The 22023-nt window shown below is 42.1% G+C and overlaps 2 protein-coding genes across 2 annotated transcripts; both read left to right on the forward strand.

Moving 5' to 3' along the window:
* Positions 1–667: 667 nt before the first annotated feature.
* On the forward strand, positions 668–1620 carry LOC133912133 (18.1 kDa class I heat shock protein). Its single transcript, XM_062354723.1, has one exon. The coding sequence runs from the start codon at positions 854–856 to the stop codon at positions 1328–1330; it is 477 nt and encodes a 158-aa protein (XP_062210707.1). The 5' UTR covers positions 668–853; the 3' UTR covers positions 1331–1620.
* Positions 1621–15280: 13660 nt separating this feature from the next.
* On the forward strand, positions 15281–19860 carry LOC133912134 (SH3 domain-containing protein 2-like). The gene is made up of 10 exons (XM_062354724.1): positions 15281–15907; positions 16256–16372; positions 16474–16543; positions 16634–16782; positions 16959–17060; positions 17133–17333; positions 17997–18059; positions 18181–18357; positions 19102–19176; positions 19457–19860. The coding sequence occupies exons 1-10, from the start codon at positions 15848–15850 to the stop codon at positions 19583–19585; spliced, it is 1143 nt and encodes a 380-aa protein (XP_062210708.1). The 5' UTR covers positions 15281–15847; the 3' UTR covers positions 19586–19860.
* Positions 19861–22023: the final 2163 nt, after the last annotated feature.

Consider the following 22023-nt stretch of genomic DNA (forward strand, 5'->3'; position numbering starts at 1 on the left):
TCGCCCCGCCTTCTCAACGCCCCGCCGCCCTGCTTAGTAGCCCCACCAAGTCTCCTCATCGCCCTAGTCGCCTCATCGCCGCCTCACCTAGTCACCTCGCTTAGTCTCCCAGTTGCCTCATTGTCGCCCCGCCTGGCATCCATGTCGCCTTGCCGTCATCCCACCCAGCCTCCCCGGTCACTGAGCTCTCTAACTTGACGAACACCCAAAATTTGACCTAAAACCATCATATATGGGTTCGAATCTTAGTTTTCACTGATTCTCACTTCAGGCTCAGGTCGTGTTTAGACTCTCGGTTTTCAAATCAGGCGTGATTTTGCTCCACCCAACCCCTCCCAGCATTCGCAGCCCGTAACGAGTTTGAGGGATTAGAGGACCAGAATAAATAGTAAAAATGAATAAATTTTTAATTTTAAAGGTTTTTATTAAATGAGGAAAGAGTACGAGAAAGAGATGTTATAAGAAATCACTCGTATTTTATATAGAAGAGATATTTGTGTTTTTTAAATTTTATAAAAATAGTCGTCCGTTAAAAAATTGTAAGTAGACATTTGTCGACCGCTTCGAAAAATGGAAATATATTAAAAAAATCCTGAGAACTCCAGTGCTTTCGGGACCTTTCCCATTTCCCGATCAAATCCAGCGGCCAGTCCGTGCCGGAACACGTGAGAACTCTCCAGAATCCACTTCCTCCTCCGCTTCCAACATCACCTTTCCCTTTCTCTATAAAGTCTTCCCTCGCCGCGGCGACAAGGACCCAAGAAACACAGCAACCGATCATCAGAAGCTCGCACAAATCGCTCAAGCTTTCGTTCCCAACTCACCAACGTTCGATTCCCCCAAGCAATCGGCCATGTCGCTGATCCGCCGCAGTAACGTGTTCGACCCCTTCTCCCTCGACCTCTGGGACCCCTTCGAGGGCTTCCCCTTCGGCTCCGGCAGCCGCAGCAGCCTCTTCCCCTCCTTCCCGCGCACCAGCTCCGAGACCGCGGCCTTCGCCAGCGCGCGGATCGACTGGAAGGAGACCCCCGAGGCGCACGTGTTCAAGGCGGACGTCCCGGGGCTGAAGAAGGAGGAGGTGAAGGTGGAGGTTGAGGATGGCAACATCCTCCAGATCAGCGGTGAGCGCAACAAGGAGCAGGAGGAGAAGACGGACACCTGGCACCGCGTGGAGCGCAGCAGCGGCAAGTTCCTGCGCCGGTTCCGGCTGCCGGAGAACGCCAAGTCCGAGCAGGTTAGGGCGTCCATGGAGAACGGCGTGCTCACCGTCACCGTGCCCAAGCAGGAGGTCAAGGAGCCCGAGGTGAAGTCCATCCAGATCTCCGGCTAGACATCGGTCCTGTGACGTCTTCGTGCCTGCGTGATGGAGCGGAGGAAAGTGGAGTTCGCCTGGGTCGTTTTGTGAAATAAAATCGGGGTCGACTGTGTGTGTGTCACTGGTGTCAGTGTGGTAATCTTGCGGAGTGTCGGGTGTGCGTGATGGTGGCATGTGGTCGGGAACTTGCGTCTCCTGGGTCTCTATGGTGGTGTCGAGTCAAGGTTTTGTTTATCAGAGTCGGTGTGGTACCTGTATCTAATGAACTTCCTCTTTATCTAGTGAACTTCAATTTGGTGTCGTAACTTTTGTCCCTCCACTCGTTACGTGTACCTTTTTGGCGTTAGAGTAACGCTCTCGCTTGCATCTTCGAGCAACTTCAGATATGTTGATCTTGCCGCTGTGTTATCGTATCACTGGAACAACTATTGCTTGTTACAGATATGTTGATCTTGCCGCTGTGTTATCGTATCACTGGAACATAGCGTAGCAGTAGGAGCTTTGCTTGACCCGAGGAGTGGCATGGGCCTGACTTGCGCCCCTTGCACCCAATGACCCGCCCAAGCCAACGTGAGTCCATGATCTCCACCATCCACTGCTGCATTCCCGGCCTGGCGACCGGTTGCCCCTTCCGCCGCCTCCGGTAGTCCCGTTCCTTTGTATGTCGGTTTCTTTAAGCCCACGAAGGGTCCTCGTCAACTTTGCGGGCGACCATCTGGCTTCGCGTGCTCCATGCGGCTCGCGCTTCCAGGCCGTTGCAACTATCGCTACCGTCTTGTTGTTGTGGTACCTGGCATCCTTAGGCGAACCCACGCTTTGCTGAGGAGGTGGTTCACAATGCCATTGCGCATTGGCCGCGTTCAGCGTGTTTGCGCGACCCAGGCCTGACGGTCCCGACTCCACCTGTTTCAGGACATGGCTATTCGGTAAGGCTGTTTTCTCCACCTGTTTCAGCACATGGCTATTCGGTAAGACTGTTTGGCTCCCGGAGCAGACCCTAAGTTTCTAGTTGGGACTTGGGGGTAACTGTATGCTACCACAACCACTCGGATGGCTGTTTGCCCACGAGGTTTTTAATCTGAAACTAGCTAAGTGTAAACTTAAATGCGTAGATTTAGATGTGTCATAAAAGTGTCGTCGAATAAATATGTCGGTAGGATTGTCGGGAGGATGTCATAATTTAATTTCAGATAGGGTAAAAAAGAGATTATTCGCTAATTTTATTCCTAATTTTTTTATTTATTTTTATTAGTAAAATATGTTTCATATCCACTGATAATGAGATGGAGAGGCGGGAGAACGAGAGTGATAGCAAAAATAGGTAAGTTATTTGAATTTTAGGATTTTTGATTATATGACAGAATAGTAGAGAAAAAAGTAACGTAAAAGCTAACTCGTATTTTATACAGTAAAAATGTAAACGATGAGATGATTATATTCAAGTAATATATAGCTTGAGAGCTCCAATCATATATGTCGACTGACATTGCCATGGTTCTGGTGTATGGTCGGTGTTGGAAAGTGTGATAAGCTCACCACCTGTTTAGCCTTGGTCAAGCCGCCGAGTATAGGGGTGAAAACGGACCAAATTTTTCGTACACTCATGGTTCAAACCATTTTAAATACTAATTGAGATATCAGATATTGGATATCCAAATTTTGAATATCGAATGAATTTCAGATAGTTGTATCAGATATTGAATTAGGATGTAGAAAGTTTCTTTTATTTGTTGGACATCAGATATTTAAGAAAAAATCGGATATATACTGAGACTATCTGATAACTATCTGATTCTATTTTTCGGAGCATGTAACTTTTTCATATAGAGTCAGATGGAGACAATCTTCATATTAAAATTATAGCTCTCAACGAGATCTACAAGTTTTTAGTTGATAATTTTTTCATTTCAAGTTATTAATATATTCAAATAATTCATAGAATATTCAGGCAATATATTAGACACTATAGCTTCTCTAATTTATTTTAATATAACTTCTTTCATGAGAGTATATTGCTGATTTACTTGTTGGATCTATAATATAGTTGAGTTTTAAATATATAGAATGGTCAAACAATCATAACATGTGCGATATATATATATATATTCGAATAAATATTACTTTTATTCAATATTCGAATAAATATTCGTGTGATATTGTTTACGTTTGACTCATCACATACAACCCATATCAATCTGCATTCATGATCAAAAGTATCTATATTTGTATCTGATACCATCCGCGTCTGGCTTCGATTTAAATGAAAAAAAAAGATACGATATAGGATCAACAATATATATCCGTCTATATTTGATCCGATCACAACCTAGCCGAATGTAGTGAACCTGTGTAAGATGCCTTATTGTAGGTATTGTGATTTGTGCATGCGTACTAATTGCGAAGTATGGATAAATATTCAGAAAAAGTCTTTAATACACAGGGCTTGGTTGTCAGTTGAACATAAGAGTAAATACCTTTCTACTAGTCAGGCGAGAGGTATGTCACGTTGATTAAGCAGTTAAAGGAGAGGCCCAACTCCAGTGATATGAACCTGGTGGTGATATATCATTTTTCCTATTAGGGCTGGTCTGGATTGGTGTAATTGGCATGGACGCATAATCCCTTCCAAGGAATTAGGTCCAATCCCTGCATGTGCATATACAAGAAATTCCTTAAGGTTCATATAAAATAGCTGAAGAGGACAACACGAGTTTGTTTAGAAGGCACCATGTTCATAAGACACTGGGATACATATGCAAGATAGGTAAAAAAGAAGAGTAAAGCAATAATAATGAGTGGTTAATAAAACCAAGAAAATTGACTCGGAAAGATTTTTTTAAGCTCTATTGTAGGATTCAAACCTAACTATTAAAGGAGAAGCTTGGTTAGATCGCCGTGGATTTGAGGTTTTATATTGGGATTTGGCTCTTGGAACATATGGCTTGCAACTATATATATTTGTAAGATTTCTAGACTGTAAGTATGTTCACGATTCATGGACAAAACTTGGCATATTAGTAAAAATAAACGTATATTCATAGATAAGAACAAGGCAGGTCAATTTTATTCTAATTATTTTTCAAGTCGCATTCCAAAATATATCGAAACTGCAACATAGATTTATAAGTTGTGTGCTTTGATTGATAATTGATGCTAAATGTTTCATGAGATAAAAATAAAATTACGCCTAAATTTTTCTACATTGAAGCCAACCATTGAACTTCAAAAAAAGCATGATCACTTGAAGCCCCTGCAAAATAAAACCTTCTTCTAATGTAGACATGCTTAGTAGTCAAGCAATATCGCATTCGCATTTGGGCCACCTGTCAACCCCAAAAAATGGAAAGTCTAAAAAGAAAGTAATGCTAGTTGCATGTTTTGCCAAGTATAGGGTGTAGAGATCATGCTATGTTCCGTAGTTTAAGCTGCTTACGACGCGTAAATACTTTTGGAAAAGAGTGTCGTTTCGAAGAAAGGCTAGGTGATAAGAGTAACACGCATATGAATATCTGATATCATATTTGATACATCCTAATCTTTACAATATAAACGCCATCGCACTCGTCACCTCTGAGTCTATCCACATCAGAGATGGTTAAATGGGCTAGTCGGGCCGATCCGGCATAGGCCCAGCTCAGTATGGCCCGACTATGACACGGTCCATAAAGCACAGTACCGTGCCGAGCCGGCCCGGGCATGGTTGCTGCACGACGGGTCGTACCGGGTTGCTGGGCGACGGGGCTGGGCGGCACAACCGAGCAGGGTCGGTGCGATTGGGTGGTGGAGCAGGGCTAGCAGGATGGGGACGGCGGGGCAGGGGCAGGCAACCGGGGCGGGGTAGGGATGGGGCAGGAGTTGCTGGGGCGACCGAGAGATGTGACAAGGAGGTGAGGCGAGGCGTCGCAGGGGCGGGCACCCGGGGTAGGACGGGTAGGCGATCGGGGCGGGGTGGGCAGGCGGGACGGACGGCTGGGGCAGCAGCTCTACTCAGGGCACTGCTACATCCGCTTCTTCGCCATGCGCCTCACAATAGTATCTCAGGTCTGTTGTCTCCATGTGGCTTTTCACCTATTGATATGATGTGTCACCATCTTTTGCTGCTACAACTTCATCCAGTAGTTGTTTTAGAGCCTAGGTTGGTAGCTTTGGCGTAGGTGTTGGAGGATTTGCTAGTGTTGCTATATCCAGGGACTTTGCTTCTTGCTAGCTTTTTCTGCTACTGCTATTGTGATAGTCGTTGTGTGGTAGTGATGCCACTAGGTTGTGCATCTAGGTCTCGTACTAGAGTCTTTGCAATTCCTCTGTGTCCACATCCAAGTCCGCTAGTCTCTCTTTAAGTTCGCCTATGCCATGCAAGTCCACATATTCAATCGTCAATTAGTCTATTTCTTTCTTATCGTTATTGACGCAACTTAGCCATCTAGATATTTTTGTAGCTTTAATGACAACTTCATTTGTTGCCTTGCTACTTATCTCTTGATCTAGGGCATTCTTTTGTTGTCATGGTCTTTTCGTAGGTTTAGTGACAACTTACGTCTGTTGTCTTGCTACTCGACATCGCTTTGTTGCAATTCTTGGTCAAAGGGCATTCTTTTGTTGTCATCATCACGACTATATTCACGTGCCTCCCTTAGCACTTATACGGCTTGATTCGATAGGATTACAAGACTCTATTTTATGACGGTTTTGAAGAGACAATTTTTTTTGATGTATTAGTCTAAGTTATTACTTAGTGTCACCTCTTTCAAATGCAACACTATTGTATATGCCTTGCATTTGAGGGGAGTATTAGGAATATAGAGTCCTTATCTACTACATATAGTTTGGTAGAGTTCTTATCCTGTAGTCCCTCGTATACTCTATATATTGCCTTTATGGGGCTACTATTGAATACAAGTTGCTATTCCTAACACTTTTCATGGTAGATCAAAAAAACCTAGGTTTTATGGTTGAACTTGCAGATAATGCAGGTGTTATGGGCTCAAAACCCATGCTGCCACCACCTAGTCATTGGGCAACACGCTAGGGCAAGTCGTGTCGCAGTCACCGGCTACCCCTCAAGCAGGCCCCGTAGATAGAGTCCTCGCCTTGCAAGATTGGTCATAATTGCATGCTAAGTTATGAGAGTTTGTAAAATAGAAGTCTTATCTTTAATGTATGGAAGTCCCATACCAGGCTATTGACACTCGCCAATCGACATCTTCAATGACATCAGGTGCACTATGTGGGAGGCGTGTGTGGCCACCCCTAGGCTGTCGCGGATGGTTTCGTGTTCTACAACTTCTGCCTTTATTTGCTAGTGTCATCTTCCATATTACCACTCTACTTGATGCCATCAACTCACCTGGACAGGCGAAGTTTCTCCAGCAGATCAGTGATTTTGCATGTCGAGCGCAATTGGTGGCACCCACTCCTTTCAGGTTCTATCATCTTGCTGCAGAGCCCATGGGCCATTTTAGGGCAATGGCCTGTGTCAGGACCACCGCCACCACCCGCGACACGTCTAGGTGAAAGGATCGAATGGCCAAGAGGTGGGGTGAATTGGGATATTAAAAAAAATTACTCCTACAGAATTCGAGAACAAGTAGCAACCTTAGCCTAGATGAATTGAAATATGACTACACGATCAAATTAGACAGAAGCATGAAAACCAAGCAAACTAGAATACAAAATAAATGCGGAAAGTGAAGCTTACAAGTAAGTAAAATACTCAAATGTAAATACAGGAAAGTAAAGAGATGGATAAGAGAACATCGATTTTTTCTCGAGGTATGAGTAGTTGGCACTCCCCTAGTCCTCGTTGGAGCATCCACAAAGGATATCGTTTCCCCTTGAGTCACGAAGTCTCAAGTGCTCACTCACGATTGCTACTTCTCCATCTCCAGATTGACGAGTATCAAACTAAGCACATAGCTCTTCTCAGGGCTCTCACAAGAACTCAAAGAGCTCATCGAGACACCTCCAATCATCAAAGATTGGCTAGATATTGCCAACCACCAAGAGTAACAAGCCAATAGCTTCACTTGATCAAGATCATACCTGGACTACAGCTAGATACACACTTGCTACTCTCTAAGCACTAAAGATGTCCTTAAGCTTCAATTAAGAACTTTAGGATTCACTCAAGTGCACTCTCTTGCTTCTTGATGACACACAATGTATGAGCTCTTCTGGGGTCGCAAGAGAACCAACTAAAACCAAGTGAGGGAGTATTTATAGGTTAGATATCCAAATTTAGCATATGCCTTACAACCCACTCTTTATGTTAACATCGGATGATCCGGTGAGTATCTCTTTACAATCATCGGACAATCCGATGAGCACAACTGTCAAAAACACATTGTGCTAGTTGTCACTAGCCGTTACTGCTGAGGATAGTTTGGTGTATGCATCCGGTGATCATATCTTTAGCACCAGACCATTCGGTCAGTTAACCTCCAATTTTCAAACAGCTGCATCCTTCTCTGCAAGAATTGCTCCGGTGCTCATTTTATCCATCATTGGACCATCCGGTGAATTGAGCAACTTTAAACTGTCTAAAGCAATCTCTTCGCAAAAATTAGTCTGGTGATTCCTCTTTGCCTTCACCGGACCATCCAGTGAGTATAGCTTCCTCTGGAACCAAAAATTCTTCTCTGCAAGAAAAGCTCTGATGCTCTCATCTTTCCATCACTGGATAATCCGGTGAGTTCAACTTCATTTTTCCTGGGGAAAAATTGCTTCTGCTGAAAAAGCTCTAGTGCTCTCAAGGGGTAACACCAGACCATTCGGTGCAACACTTCGAAAATTTCAGGACACGTGTCATCAAGAAAAGGTTTCGGTGATGCCTGCATGTTAAATCACCGAACCATCCGGTCAACACATGTGATTTCAATCTAAACTAAAAAAAATGCTCCGGTGAGAACACGAGTCACATCATCGAACTATCTGGTGAGGCTAACTTCACTGAGCTCGTCTAATTCAATCTTTTCTTGAGCTCTAACTTTATGATATCTTAACTATGGGCTTCTATGAGCTACCTAGTGCTAGAATTTCACAAGTGCGCATCAAACCAAGTCTAAACTCAACTAGATCAAACTACTACTCTTAGCCCCTCTTTATAGTACGGTCAAAAGACTAAGAAAGAACACATATACTATTCTAAGTGTCCTTCCTCTCTCTCTCATGATAGTTAGAACTAGAAGATCCTTAATCTTAATGTGCATCTCTTTTGATCGTCCATATAATCCCCTTAGGGACCAAGAAAATCATCATTGTGAACTAAATTTTTTGATACCCTTCAAAACAAGTTTGTTGAACACAATGATATGGTTGCATTAATCACCGAAACACTTACCACTTACCTAAGTGCCTAGATGCTACACTAGGGAAAGCTGTGCACACCATCGTCGATGCCCCTTCAAATCGACCCCACGGTCAAAGTTATCACCTTACAAGATTGGTGAAACTTACAAGCTTAGTTAGAAGAGTCCATAGATTAGGAAACCATATCTTTAATATATGCAAGTCTATCCCTAGTAGATCTAATCTGTTAAGAGCCCTTGGATATGGGCAGGATGCTCATATTTCACTAAGCAAGGAGTAGAAGAGGCTCTTATCAACTCTCTCTCTCTCTCTAGCTACCTCACCCCTCTCCCTTCTCTCGGTCGCACCCCGCCACCATGCTAGATAAATTTTATTATAAATATTTTTGTCCTTACTTACACTTTTGTTCTTGGTACTCTTGGGTTTATATGTTCGTCCCAACCTACGTCAGCTCTTCTAAGGGACCTATCCACCACACTAGTACACCTAAGCCACAAAAGTAACTAGTGACGTGTCAGGGGTGCCCTTCTCCCCTTTAGTGTTGACACCCCTAATAGCATGTTGCGTACACAACAAAGCCACATATCCATGCCGTTTGCCCTCCATGACCTCACAGATGCACCCATACAGGTTGATGTTCTAGTGTTATTTGAAATACCTTGTGCCAAAATTAGGCCACGACACCTGGTTTGCACGCTTCATTCTACTTCATGTAAAATGGTTAATTTCATGATGCTATCTTACACTTGGGTTTATATACTAGCCCCAACCTATGTTAGGTCTACATGTGGGGTTGTTCCCACCACATGGACACACTAATGTGCCTTGTCACATGGTCCACAACTAATGTTCATATTGATTTGGCTTCGGCGTACCAGTTATCTGAGGATATTGGATTATAAGTTCCAATCGTCAAAACTTTAAAAGTCTTCATAAACTTGAGTTATTGATGAACATATTATACCTTTGCAACACGAAAGGTTGCAAAGTAACTATCATTGTGCATAACAGATGGATATTTGAGTTTGGAATGGTAAAAAACCCTCCCCCCACCCCCATCCCCATGTGTATGTTTGTTGGAACATAACTCAAACTATGCATGTCGTGGCATTTTATTATGCTTTTGATTACTACAAATCAAATTAATCCCAGTTTCCCTTCCCTCTATTTTGCAAAACATGTTTTTAATATACATTCCTACTATTTCCCATATTTTTCTTATTGTTATGCTTTTAACAGGCTCGAAGTATTTAGTGAATATTTATACAATTGAAAGAGCCATGAAGGAGGTTTCTACTTCTAATTCCCATAATCCTTCATCAAAGGATGATAGCGCGAAGATGGGTTTTGTGGTAAATACTCATGCCTCTTTTCCTGAATATTTCTTTCATGGTTTATGTTATGAACTTCCTAACAAATATAAGGTGTCTGTCAGAAAAAATATATTGCAAATGAGATTGAGCGGTACATTTGTATGTATTTTATACACTTCAAATATACTTCTTTTCTGTCCATACATTGCTCACCCTACAAAAAAGAACTCGTGTTAGCTAAAAAGAAAAAAAAACAGAAAGAGGAAGAAAGAAGTTGACAGTTTTGTAGCCATTATCCGGCTGGAATTGACCTTGTTACATTTAGTATAAGCCGTAGCGACATTCTAACTTTTTTAGCTTTTATGAGCATTTTATGAAGGGCTATATGGAAGCTAGAATAATCGTCAAATTGGTGATACTTTCCAATAGGTGTGTTACTGTTGCCATAGAATGATGTTGTTTCTTCATTATTATGGTCAAAAAGTTTTTTCTGGAGTGAGGTATGCCTATAGGGTGAAATATGGGTGAAGGGCTTGTTTGGTTCATGACTATCTTTGTCATAACTAAGTTCAAGCACCTTTGCTTTACGTATTTTGTGGCAAAAAGGACTGCATAAGATTTGGTAAACTTTGTCAAAAGTGAGTCTATGGCACGTGGACCATAAGACTATGAAAGTTTTGCAAGCCAGAATTGTGGCAACAAACCAAAAACCCGTTGTCTTAGAAAGTGTGACACACCTCATGTTAGGCTTTAGTCCAATGACACCTTGCCTTTCTCATTTCTATAAGACTGATGTGATATTTTTCATTTATTTCCATGTAGATGGGCTTCCTTCAAGACATTGTTTGGGAAATGACACCCTTTTCAAAATTGACACATTAAAATTTAGTTTGGTGTTTTGGAATTAGCAAACTAAGAATTTGTTTTTTCTTCCTTTATCGTAATATGCATTTTGAATAATCATTTAAACTCTACAAGTGTAAATTTCAGTTGATTGTCTTCCAAACAAATATTCTATGTAACAATTTGAAACGGAAAAGTTCGTTGTTTGATAAGACATATTTGCTGCTTACAACATTGAGGTTATTATGTAAAACAATAGTAGATCTCCATTCAAGGTGCATTATTTCATAGTTCATGTTTCAGCTTGTTTTCAAATTTGTAATGGTATGGTTCTTCTTATTTCGATTTTTTTAACTTAAGTTACATGCTTGCGTAGGATGATTATATTTGTGCAATTTGTGATGAGGGCGGTAAGCTGATATGGTAGGTGTACTATGTTTAAATCTCTTTATTCTTTTTTCTTTTTCGATGTACATTTGTGTAGTTGCACCACATATATTTCCCTCTAGCATCTCTATATTACTAGTATAGCCAAGCCGTCTTACTAGTATAGCCAAGGTGTCGAAGGGGATAGTTGTGGACTTGTGGCTAATATGAGATTGAGGCATAGGCTCTTAGAGCTCAGGTGTGATAGGGTGTTCTCTAGCAATATTCTATGCAAGGAAGCTATCGGACCTCTCCTTTAGGTCACCTTGTGCAACTCATATCAGTCCTTAGATTAGTAGTTGGTACGTATATATTTTCAACAGAAGTAGATATCACAGGCATACATCAATTAAAATACGATATTAGGGTACAATACAGAGTTTATTACAATAAAAGCTCCTATACATAATTAAACAAAGCCTCACAGCACTACAGAGACAACGCAAAAACGACCTAAGCCCCACGGGCAACTTGAGTACGGATAAAACCCAACTTTTCTATTCTTTATCTTCACCTTCGACGAAGTCGGCCTCTAGATCATTTGAATCTACATATAGTAAGAGTGAGTACATAATGTACTCAACAAGTCCTACCTCAAGAGGAGACATTAGATGCATAAAGGTAAATCAACGATAAAGTTGTAGAGTCTTTAGGTTTTACAGAAAACTAGTTTTTGATGCAAGGTTCAATTTACAAAGACTATCTTAAAATATTTTTGAGGGAGCACATAAGTTGAGTTTATAGGGATATTGGCCCTGTGGGAGATATCTCCATCTCATCAGTTCACACACTTCTTTTGACAGTGGACACATAGTTCGGGATACTCCAGACACATAGTCAACACTTTTTGAAAACAGGGGTGCACTGCCCACTCACACGCTAAGGAGATACACACGCTGAAAAGCTAATCGTTGTGACCAAACCCTAGCATGTCCTTGATCGAGGACATGATTATCCGGATAGGTTTAACACTCTGCAGAGATTATACATTTTACCAACAAGATATGTATAGACTCCAACCTTAACAGTTGTTGGAACTATCATAACGAGACGCAACATCCTCACAACATAGCTACAGTATCCACCCAAGGGGCATTAAGATACTATGGGCTTTAGAATATTCACGGGAAGGACCACTTAGCAATCCCAAGGCTCTGACATAGCCTTAACAACATTACCAGCCAGACCTTGGGTTACGCACTACCTAAGTCTTCTCCTGGTCCCCGTTGCCACTACCGGCCTCCGAGTGGGTACCGAACTAAGATGAAGTAGTTGGGTCAAGTCCTGCCCATTCAGATCATGTAGTTGTACGATTGAAGGTAGGGTGTCACAGCGAACCGATCCTTATACGACCGAGGCACGTGTTTCCTAACTAGAACACTACAAAGACGAACCTTATTATAAGGTAATTCTCATCTTTGTAGGTACCTTACTCACCCCATCAAAAACACACTAGTTTCCATGAACATATCTTACACACATCAAGCACACAACACTTCACATTTTTTGAAAAGGCATGACTAGCATATGTAATTATCCTGTTTCTTTCATTTGAGCAAAATAATCCTAAGCATACTAGTAAACAAGTATTCATCTAAACGATCATTATAGTTGATGTTAGGAACCTTCTAGCATTTCAACAGAATAAATGTGATAATATAAAGACATGACATAAACAAGCTAGGTCATAACTACATTAGCATATTTTTAAAATTACAGTTATTAACTTAACCATGTATATCCCTATAATTTGAAAAAATAGCTTTACGGGTTGTATTTGAAAACATAGGATCAACATGATCAACGGCGAAGGACTTGCCTTCATTGAAGTCCGCGTCCGCTCCTTCTTCAAACTTCGGATCCTCTGGGTCTTTCTTGAACGCACCTTACTCTAACAAACGTGACAAACGGCAAAAACATACACACGAAAAGTCAATAAAATTATTATATTAGAAACTAGTTAAATTACAAAAATTATAAAATTAACATGATTGGGTAGATCTCAAATTTAGATGAATATCGGTGGAAGAATCATCAAAAATAGAGTTAGAACGGATGAGAAACGAGCTTTAGAACTTTTGTTAGGAAAGAAAATCAGAAAAAGAAAAAGAAATATTTTTATAATATTTCTCAGCTCAGCTATAGTGAAACTGCTTGCTGGCGGCTTGGCTCACATCTCGGCTCAGGTGGCTCGGCTCAAGAGACAAGGAGGGGTGGCTCTGTCTCGATCGTACGGAGAGAGCGAAAGAGAGAGAGGGGGGGGGGGAGGGAGGAGGCGATGAGGCGGATTATGTTGTTTATAGTTCCGTCGAATCAATTTATGTATACCATTGCTTTGTTGTGGCTATCATCACCGCAATTTATTTATATCATTGCTTTGTTGTGGCTATCATCACCGCGATGTCAAAAGGAAACTTGGAAAGGACCAAGCGAACAGCATTTATATTAGACTATCCATTGCAGAATTGCAACTTGGCAAGTCCAGCAACTGATGCTAGCATCAGAAAGCATTCGCTTGAGACGACATGACGGTCTCAATATTCTACAGATCAAGATGAGTGTCACGAACTAGGCTTGGGCCGGAGGTTGAGCTAGACCGCAATGGTGGGGAGGTCTACTCGGCCGTGAGCAGAAAGCGTATTTGAGCCGGCCATTGCCAGAAAGGAAACATCAAGGAACATTACAGAAAAGACTTCTTCTATCTCTATCTCTATCCTCTCCTAAGTGCTTCTCTCTTATCCTCTTTTCTTGCTGATCTCCATTCCCTTTCCTCTTCTTCTATTTCAGTCTAGAGTTTTATCCCTCCCCCCTCCCATCTGTGCTGCTCTCTCTACAACTTGTACCCATACTAGTTTCTTGGATTTGGTTAGACAATATATCTCTATAATGCTTAGATCATCTCTAATCATATTTTCTTTATTTCGTTCCTTTCCCGATTCTCTTTCTCGTTTCTATTTCCTTTATTTTCTCTTATCTCCAACAGATTACCTTTGAGGAGAATCGCGAAGAGAAAGGAGAGAGAATCTCGTCCTGAAGGAAATGACTTGAGAATCTCGTCGTAAAGGAAACCGTAAAGGAAAATCGTTGAAGTGCTGAAAGGAATGAAAATTACTTCACGACAAGATTTTTATCGCCGAAGGAAATCCGTTAGACTTAGCCTCCGTTAGGCTTAGCGTTAAGGTGAATTGAGGTGTTCATATGTTGATTTGTGTGCTTGGTTAAGTGGGATAGTAACAATGACATGATGGACTAATCTGACCTTGCAGAGTTCGAGCGAAAGCGACGGTGTCTGAGGCCACAGGCAGCCAGTCAAAACCACGTATCTGTCTCTGGTCAGCAGATGGGCCGGCTGGAGTTAAACGCAGAACTGTGGTGGACTTGGCGACTTGTCCCCTCCTAAATCCCAATGGACAATAGCACTGTAGCAGGCCGGCTGGGGCGGAAAGCATGAGCTGTGCTTTTGGTGCAGCCTCCGGGAATGGAAAATTGAACTATCAGTTTATTTGGGTTGAGATGGGTTGAAGAGTAGGTAAAAATATATAAGATAAGTAAGAAAAACAATAAATATATAGGTATTAAGTGAAAAATATGAATTGATAAGATATCTCATATATTCATATCTCATATGAAATTTGCTTTTTTTTTAAGTCTCCTTGCTGTTGTCTTCAATCGCCATCTCGGGAGGTCACCAAGCTCGGCTCGGGTGTTACATCCTCCCATCATGGAGGCTACCCGCTGGGTTCGAGCATGTGGCATCACCCTAGGGCATGGTTCCCGTATAGGGTGTACATATGTATATACATTCAGTAGGATGTGTGTGATCGTACATTGAAGATTCAGAATTCAGCATTTACACTGAAGATTCAGAGTCCTCTAATATGTTTATCGTGTGATTAGAGCGTGCTTGTGGTATGAGTATAATATGTGTGGATCGTATGTGTTCTCGGTTTTAGCTTAGAGAAAAAAAACTCCACGTCTCCGCCACTTTCGGTTAATTCGCTCCTACGGCGCACCCACGCATGGCGTGGGAGTAACGCGCGCCGCCCCTGTTTTATCCATCCCATTATTCTCCTCATTAATCTCATCCAGATCGTCACAGCTTGCGAACTTGGAGTTCTCTCATCTCGCCACGACGGACGCCGACCAATTGGCTGGCCAATTCCAACACCGCGGCCGGCGCGTTGCGTCTCCTCTCCTGCGCCCGCCGCGACCGCGTGCACTTTCCCTCGCCTTTTACCCGTTGCCACCCGGGCGACAACGGCAGCAACCGCTACAGCGAAGCAACCGAGGCGGCCCCTCTCACCTCACCCACCCCACCACACGCCACTACACCACCACCGCACTCGCAGCCGAACAAAACGCGGGGTGGCCGCGCAGAATCGGACGAGGGGCGGTCTACTTGCGACGTACCGGCGCGCCGCTACTGTTTCCCGGTCTCCGCGCTATCGGAGCATCGATTCCCGTGTGGCGCCTTGCCGCCTTCCTGTTTCAGCCGCCGCAGCCGCTTTCGAGTTGCTTCGCGTCGGCTCGGGGTGGCGGTCGCGGTGGTGACCGAGCTTTTTCCCCCTCGGGCTTGTTCTTTGGCTGGCCCGCGCCACTGTTGCTTTCCCCAATCCGATCCTAAGCTCGTGATCGATCGGCGCGGATGGAGGTGCTGAAGAAGAAGGCTAGCAAACTCTGGGAGCACGTAGCCAAGCAGCAGCAGGTACGGATTCGAGCGATTCTGCTCCATGCGCTACGAGAGAGCGAAATTGAGCTGCCCCAGAGTAGAAGGGTTCGTAACTGTGTGTGTAATCGGGTTCTTATTAGTCTGCTTGCTCGCCCGGTTGATTAACTCCGCTCACCTAGTTTTAGAATTAGGAGTTTTTAGATGGTGTGTGCTCTGTGCTGGATTGGGAGACAAGCAGCTTCTGTAAGGAACTGAATTGTGTGCATTCTCTAGGTTACTAGCAGCCTGGTGCTGGTTGGGTCCTGCTCATTTCTTATGCAATGACTTTGCCCTTGCTTCCTTGTCTATTTGGTCTCCTTGACAGAATTTTGTGTCATGATGCAGGCGGTTCTCAAACAGTTTAGTGCACGCTACAATCAAGATCCTTCTCTTGTCGATGAAGCGGAGCTTGAGTGCCACCAGAATCTTCAGAGGCTTTACAGTACTACAAGAGCAGCTAAAGTATGAGTACCTTCTGTTTGTTACATGTTTTACAAGAAATTACTAGCCTAGCTGATGCCTGATGGTCTAAATGTTATTGAGACAAATCTCTTGCTTTGTAGCATTTCCAGCGAAATATTGTACGAGGCGTGGAAGGTTTCACTGCTGTTAGCACGAAACAGATGGAGATCAGTGAGTGTTTGTGTTTAGTTTCAGTTACTATGTCCGTATGCCTCCATTTTGATATATTTTGATAATCACAATATGATGTTTCTTCTGTAGTTAAAAGACTAGCTGAGGATTGTTGCAAATATGGAAACGACAATCAAAATTTTGGTTTTGGTCTTGCAAGGGCGTCTGTGGAGTTCGGTAAATCTCATAATCAAATAGAGAAAGAGCAGGAGAATCTTCTTAAAATTCTTGGAGAGCAGGTGATGGCAAATTGTATACTCACTTTTCACTTGTCGATAAACTTCAGGGTTGCAAATGCTCCTTGATAGTATCACTTTTTGTTCTAGTTGAAATCATCTAGGTTGCTACATATGATGTTCATTAAATATTTCTTGCTGATCACTTCAGCTGATCGGCTTTATCTACAATTTTACAGGTTTTTGAACCTCTCCGGGAAATGATAATGAGCGCTCCTCTTGAAGATGCTCGCTTGTTAACTTACCGTTATCAACGAATCAGACAAGACATGGAGTCTCAGGTAACGAATCATAAAAGAATACTTTCTGTTATATATAGACTATTACCAGCTACTGACTCGAATTTTTATCAGATAGCTGATGTGATGAGAAAGCAACTTAAGTCCAAGGAGAGTAGTGGTAATACGGATAATTCTGTGAAACTGCAACATGCAGAATCAAAATTATCGGAGCTTCGAACTACACTGGCATCATTAGGAAGAGAAGCAACTGCAGCTATGGAGGCTGTAGAGGCTCAGCAGCAACAGGTTACATTTGAACGTCTCCTTGCAATGGTATGATGTGATTCATTGTTCTTTCAAAATCTTTAAGTATCAATGGAAAGTGCATGATCCAGTTTTCTCAGTGACCAAGGCCTCATCTACATGACCACTCAAGCCTTTCCATCTCAACAACCTGGCCTTCATTATTAAGTAGAGTGCAGCTTCTAAAACAATTGTCATCCCGCAGTACTGATTGCAGCATACCTCTAATATACAATTCTTGTAGTACGACCTCCTTAGGCCATGGTTGGAGAGGTTGGGTTTGGCCTCATCCCTTTAATGTTTATCCTTGAATTTTGATTACGGTGTTCCCTTTCTTTTGAAAGTAGCACTAGGAGTTGAGTTCAAACCCCTCATACAGGGTCTTCTAATTCTGTTGGATTAACTGTCTCTAAATATCCTAGTGGAATCTACCTATTAACGAAAGATATTTTGAAACTTCTTTAACAAGACATTAACTTTTCTTTTGCTGAGGTTGTTGAAGTTCCCTGTTTATGTTTCACATTCATGGATGTTCAGACAGTCATGAGTTCTAGTATTGCAATTTACAACTGCATTTGCAAACCTGCACAGACTTCAGTAACTTTAGTTGAACAAAGTTTACAATTCATCCACCGGAAGTTTCTTCCTTAAAGAGTTCAATGGCCCTTGACTTCCCGAATGCTACGCTTACAGGTTGATGCTGAGAGAGCTTATCACCAAAATGCTGCTGATATTCTGAATAAACTCCATGATGAGGTGCATAACTGACGCATTAAAATGAGAGAATTTGTTTCACCTTTGTAGCCAATTTGCAATGTCTTATAGCATACTAGATTTGCAGAAGATCACTTTGTTTTCATTTTGCTCATTTGTGCAGATGCTTCATGCAAAACAACATTATGAGTCAACAAACCACTATGATGAACAATCATCAGAGCCTGAATCTGAAACAGCTCCAACACATGTGCGCTCACATAGCACATCTGAAGATCCAGTATTAACTAAACCTAACGAATCCATGGGGAATGGCCAGGAGGTGCATTTTGTTGGGGAGGTATGATTGCTTTTGGCACTGCGTGTTGCCAATATTATTGGATATATAATGGGTCACCGCACCATTATTTTCCCTAAAAAAACATTAACCACTATGTTATTCACTCCTATCTCACCACAGTTCAGTAGACCATGTTAGACCGTTTGCCGTAGTTCTGTACTGGCATTAGTGTATCATAATTGTTGTTGAAATATTTTAGATAGACTGATGGAGATCTTGGAAGCGCCACACAGTTTTCTCTGGAATTAGACTAAGTATATTCTCCTACAATTTGGTGCATTAATGGCTACTTTTATGCATGCATGATATGAACTTAACTCATTGTTCATCCAATTGCTACCATATTGTTAGCATGAGAAAGCTGGGAATTACGTTAAGAGCCTTTTTACCATCCTTGGGAGATACCAAGAATTATAATTTGGAAGGTACCAAATTTTGGTATCCCTGAATGTATAATTTGGTGGTACCTCCCAAGAACTGTGAAAAGGCTCTTATGTTAAATTTTGATTCTGAACCAGTTTGTGTTGGTAACAAGACAATCCCAACTAAAGCAAATAATGGATTTGATCGGTGCATGGTTCAGACTGCTGTATCTTCAACAAATCTTGCCATCCGACCTTACATTTAATCTTAATACTATCATCAAGCTAATTCTGCACATAACAATTGCACGATTGGTCAGTGTTGCACATATCAGCGCATTATTCTACCAGCTGTGGAATTTGTGACTTGCTTTTTGGGCAGGTCATTCATCCATTTGATGCTCAAGCTGATGGTGAGCTCAGTATTTCTGTGGGTGACTACGTTGTGGTCCGCCAGGTACACATGGTTTGCTTTAGTTTTGACCATCAAGTTTTATCCATGTCATGGTACACCTCATGACCAAGTTGTGGAGTAAAAAGTCATTTATAATTCGTAGCCCTTCTAAAAAGTCTATAATTCAAAACAGCAGCGTCCTATTATCTAGTTATGTAACCACCGGAAGAATTTGACCAGATGCAAGGCAGCATAAAATAGTCCTGTTCATCTCTTGTTTATTCTCTAAGAGATAACAGGGAGGCCCCAATGCTAGCTAAGCACTCTTTGTCTGTCTTCACAGGTGGCGGCAAATGGTTGGTTGGAAGGGGAATGCAAGGGAAAGGCTGGCTGGTTCCCATCTGCTTATGTAGAGCAGAGGGACAAAGCCCCGGCAAGCAAGGTGATAGAATCTGGACTTCTGACTACTTGATCTATCCCGTACCTATGGTTGCTAACTCGCTGTCATCGTCCTTTTTTTCATTGTACATGACACGTGGTATTCCACGAGTGAGTAGCATTTTATAGAACTTTTACCTTTCTGTGCAGATTATTGTGCTTTTAGGCTTTGCCTTGCCTAATAACTGTATGTAAAATGTAGCTTTTGGCTTTTAGGGTTTCCTTTTGTTTTATAACAATGTACAGAGCTATTGGTCATGAGACGCTGTCAGGTTCCCCTTGTTACGTGGAAAGCGTGCTTCCTGCCAATTTTGTTCTGACGATTTCATAACAGTGAGACTGAGACTGGCGCTGCCTGCCAGTCGTGATGGTGTGAACTGTGAAATATCGTTAGATGTGGAAGCAGAAAATGATGAACTGTTCGTTGGTAAATTTGGGAAGGTAATTGTTACGGCCAGAAACTCGTCATGCTCTTCCCTATGGGACTTGGAGGCTCTTAATCTCGTGTGACTTTCTGTACAGGTTGATGTAATGTAACCAGTGCTGTCGTTGTCCTCAACGAAAATAGGAAAAACAAAGGACCCAATTGAAGCGCCCAGTATGTCTGTATGGGCGAAAGCTTGGTGGTTGGATCCTTCGACCCGACCTTATCTGCCCAACTTTGTCTGAATCCTGAACCTTAAACGGAACAGAAACGCATGCTTCCCCCCATCGTTCGTCGGCCACAAGCTGCTGCTTTGCTCGACACTGCAGGTGCTAAATTTATTGAGCTAAGTCTCGCGTCTCTTCTGCTGTCGGGTCCGGGCGTCGCCAAGGATGAGGATGCCACGGTAGTTTTCTGGCCCGACGCGCACATTGAGCCCGGAAAGCTCACATCTCCAGCCCTCGCAGCCGCAAGTGAAAACGTAGCAGCGGCGGAGATGAGGCAGGAACGGGAGAGCCGGAGGAGGCATCGTCATTGCGCATGTGGGCGTCGGTGGTGTCCACGGATTGATGGCGTGCGCTTCCCCTCACCAGTCTCAAGGCCGTTGGGACCTCGCGGAGTTATGATGACCGGCTCGGCGTCGTTTGCTCGTTTCGGTCGATTTGGGGGGCAGAAACAGCAAAAAAAAGTCATGGATGCTGGAGACCTGCCAGTGATCCATTCAGCCTTGTCTGGTCTATCCCGTGTTGGATGGTGGTGACATGTTTCTATCCTCTCGCTAAGCATCGTCTTACCTTAGCAGTGTGATGTTACTGTTTACAGAAAGAGACCTTAGAGCATTTCCAATATTGGCCTTATATTTGGCCTCTTATATTTTTATATAAGGTTCTCTTTACTCGAACTGATCTTATATTTTTCTGTGCGTTCTAATTGGTCTTCTAAATTTGACCCATATATTTCTCTTATTTATATTTTACTACTTTCATGTAACTACCAAATTAATTTTAACGGTTATATTTCTAACGAATTTTGACCAATATCTTTTTTTTCAACGTTTTTTTTCCCAACTACTACTTTTCTCCAACAGTTACTATTTTTTATAACAGCTATTTTTCTCAACAGCTACTTATTCTAACTCTATATATATCCGATCAATCTACTGATTGTCATTTACTAAGTCTCACTTCCTTGTAGTTTCCTTTTTGATCGAAATGAGTCATCATTTTCGCTTAGATTTATCGACGGAGGAGGAGGATGACAAAGAACTCATTCATGCTACACTACACCAAGTACACACTCAATATGAGCTTATGAATGTTGCACGATGGTTTCATGCCTAGATGTTAGTATATCAGCCACAACAGAGAAGCCGAGCATTTGAGGTTATACAAAGACTACTTTTTCGATTCTCCTACCTATAGTATAACTTTTTTGGTCGCAGGTTTGTAAATGGTCTGTTTTTATTTATTCATTATTTTTGTTTATCCTCTTGGGTTCGGCTGATTCTTATTTCTTTCTCTGGGTTTAGAATGGCTAGTTCTCTATTTCTTCCCATAGTACAAGCTGTGGAACAACATGATGATTATTTTATGCAGAAAGAGATAAAAACAGACATCTTGGGTTATCTCCTTTATAGAAGATAATCACAGTATTTATGATGCTAACTTATGGAGTAGTAGCAGATGCTATTGATGATTATATTCGGATTGGAGAAAGTACTGCTATTGAGAGTCTTAAAAAGTTCGTGAAAGCTATTGTTGAAGTATTCAATGATAAGTACTTGAGATCTCCACATGATAATGATATAGCTAGATTATTTGCAATTGGAGAGCAAAGTAGTTTTTTCGACATGCTTGGAAGCATAGATTGCATGCATTGGAAGTGGAATAATTACCCTACAGCATGGCAAGATCAGTTTACCGGCCATATGCACGAGCACACCCTTATTTTAGAAGTCGTTGCTTTACAAGATATTTGGATTTTGTATGCCTTCTTTAGTTTACTAGATTCTCACAATAATATTAATGTTCTTCACTGTTCTCATATGT

The sequence above is a fragment of the Phragmites australis genome, chromosome 3 (assembly GCF_958298935.1).
Source record: "Phragmites australis chromosome 3, lpPhrAust1.1, whole genome shotgun sequence".
Classification (NCBI taxonomy): Eukaryota; Viridiplantae; Streptophyta; class Magnoliopsida; order Poales; family Poaceae; genus Phragmites; species Phragmites australis.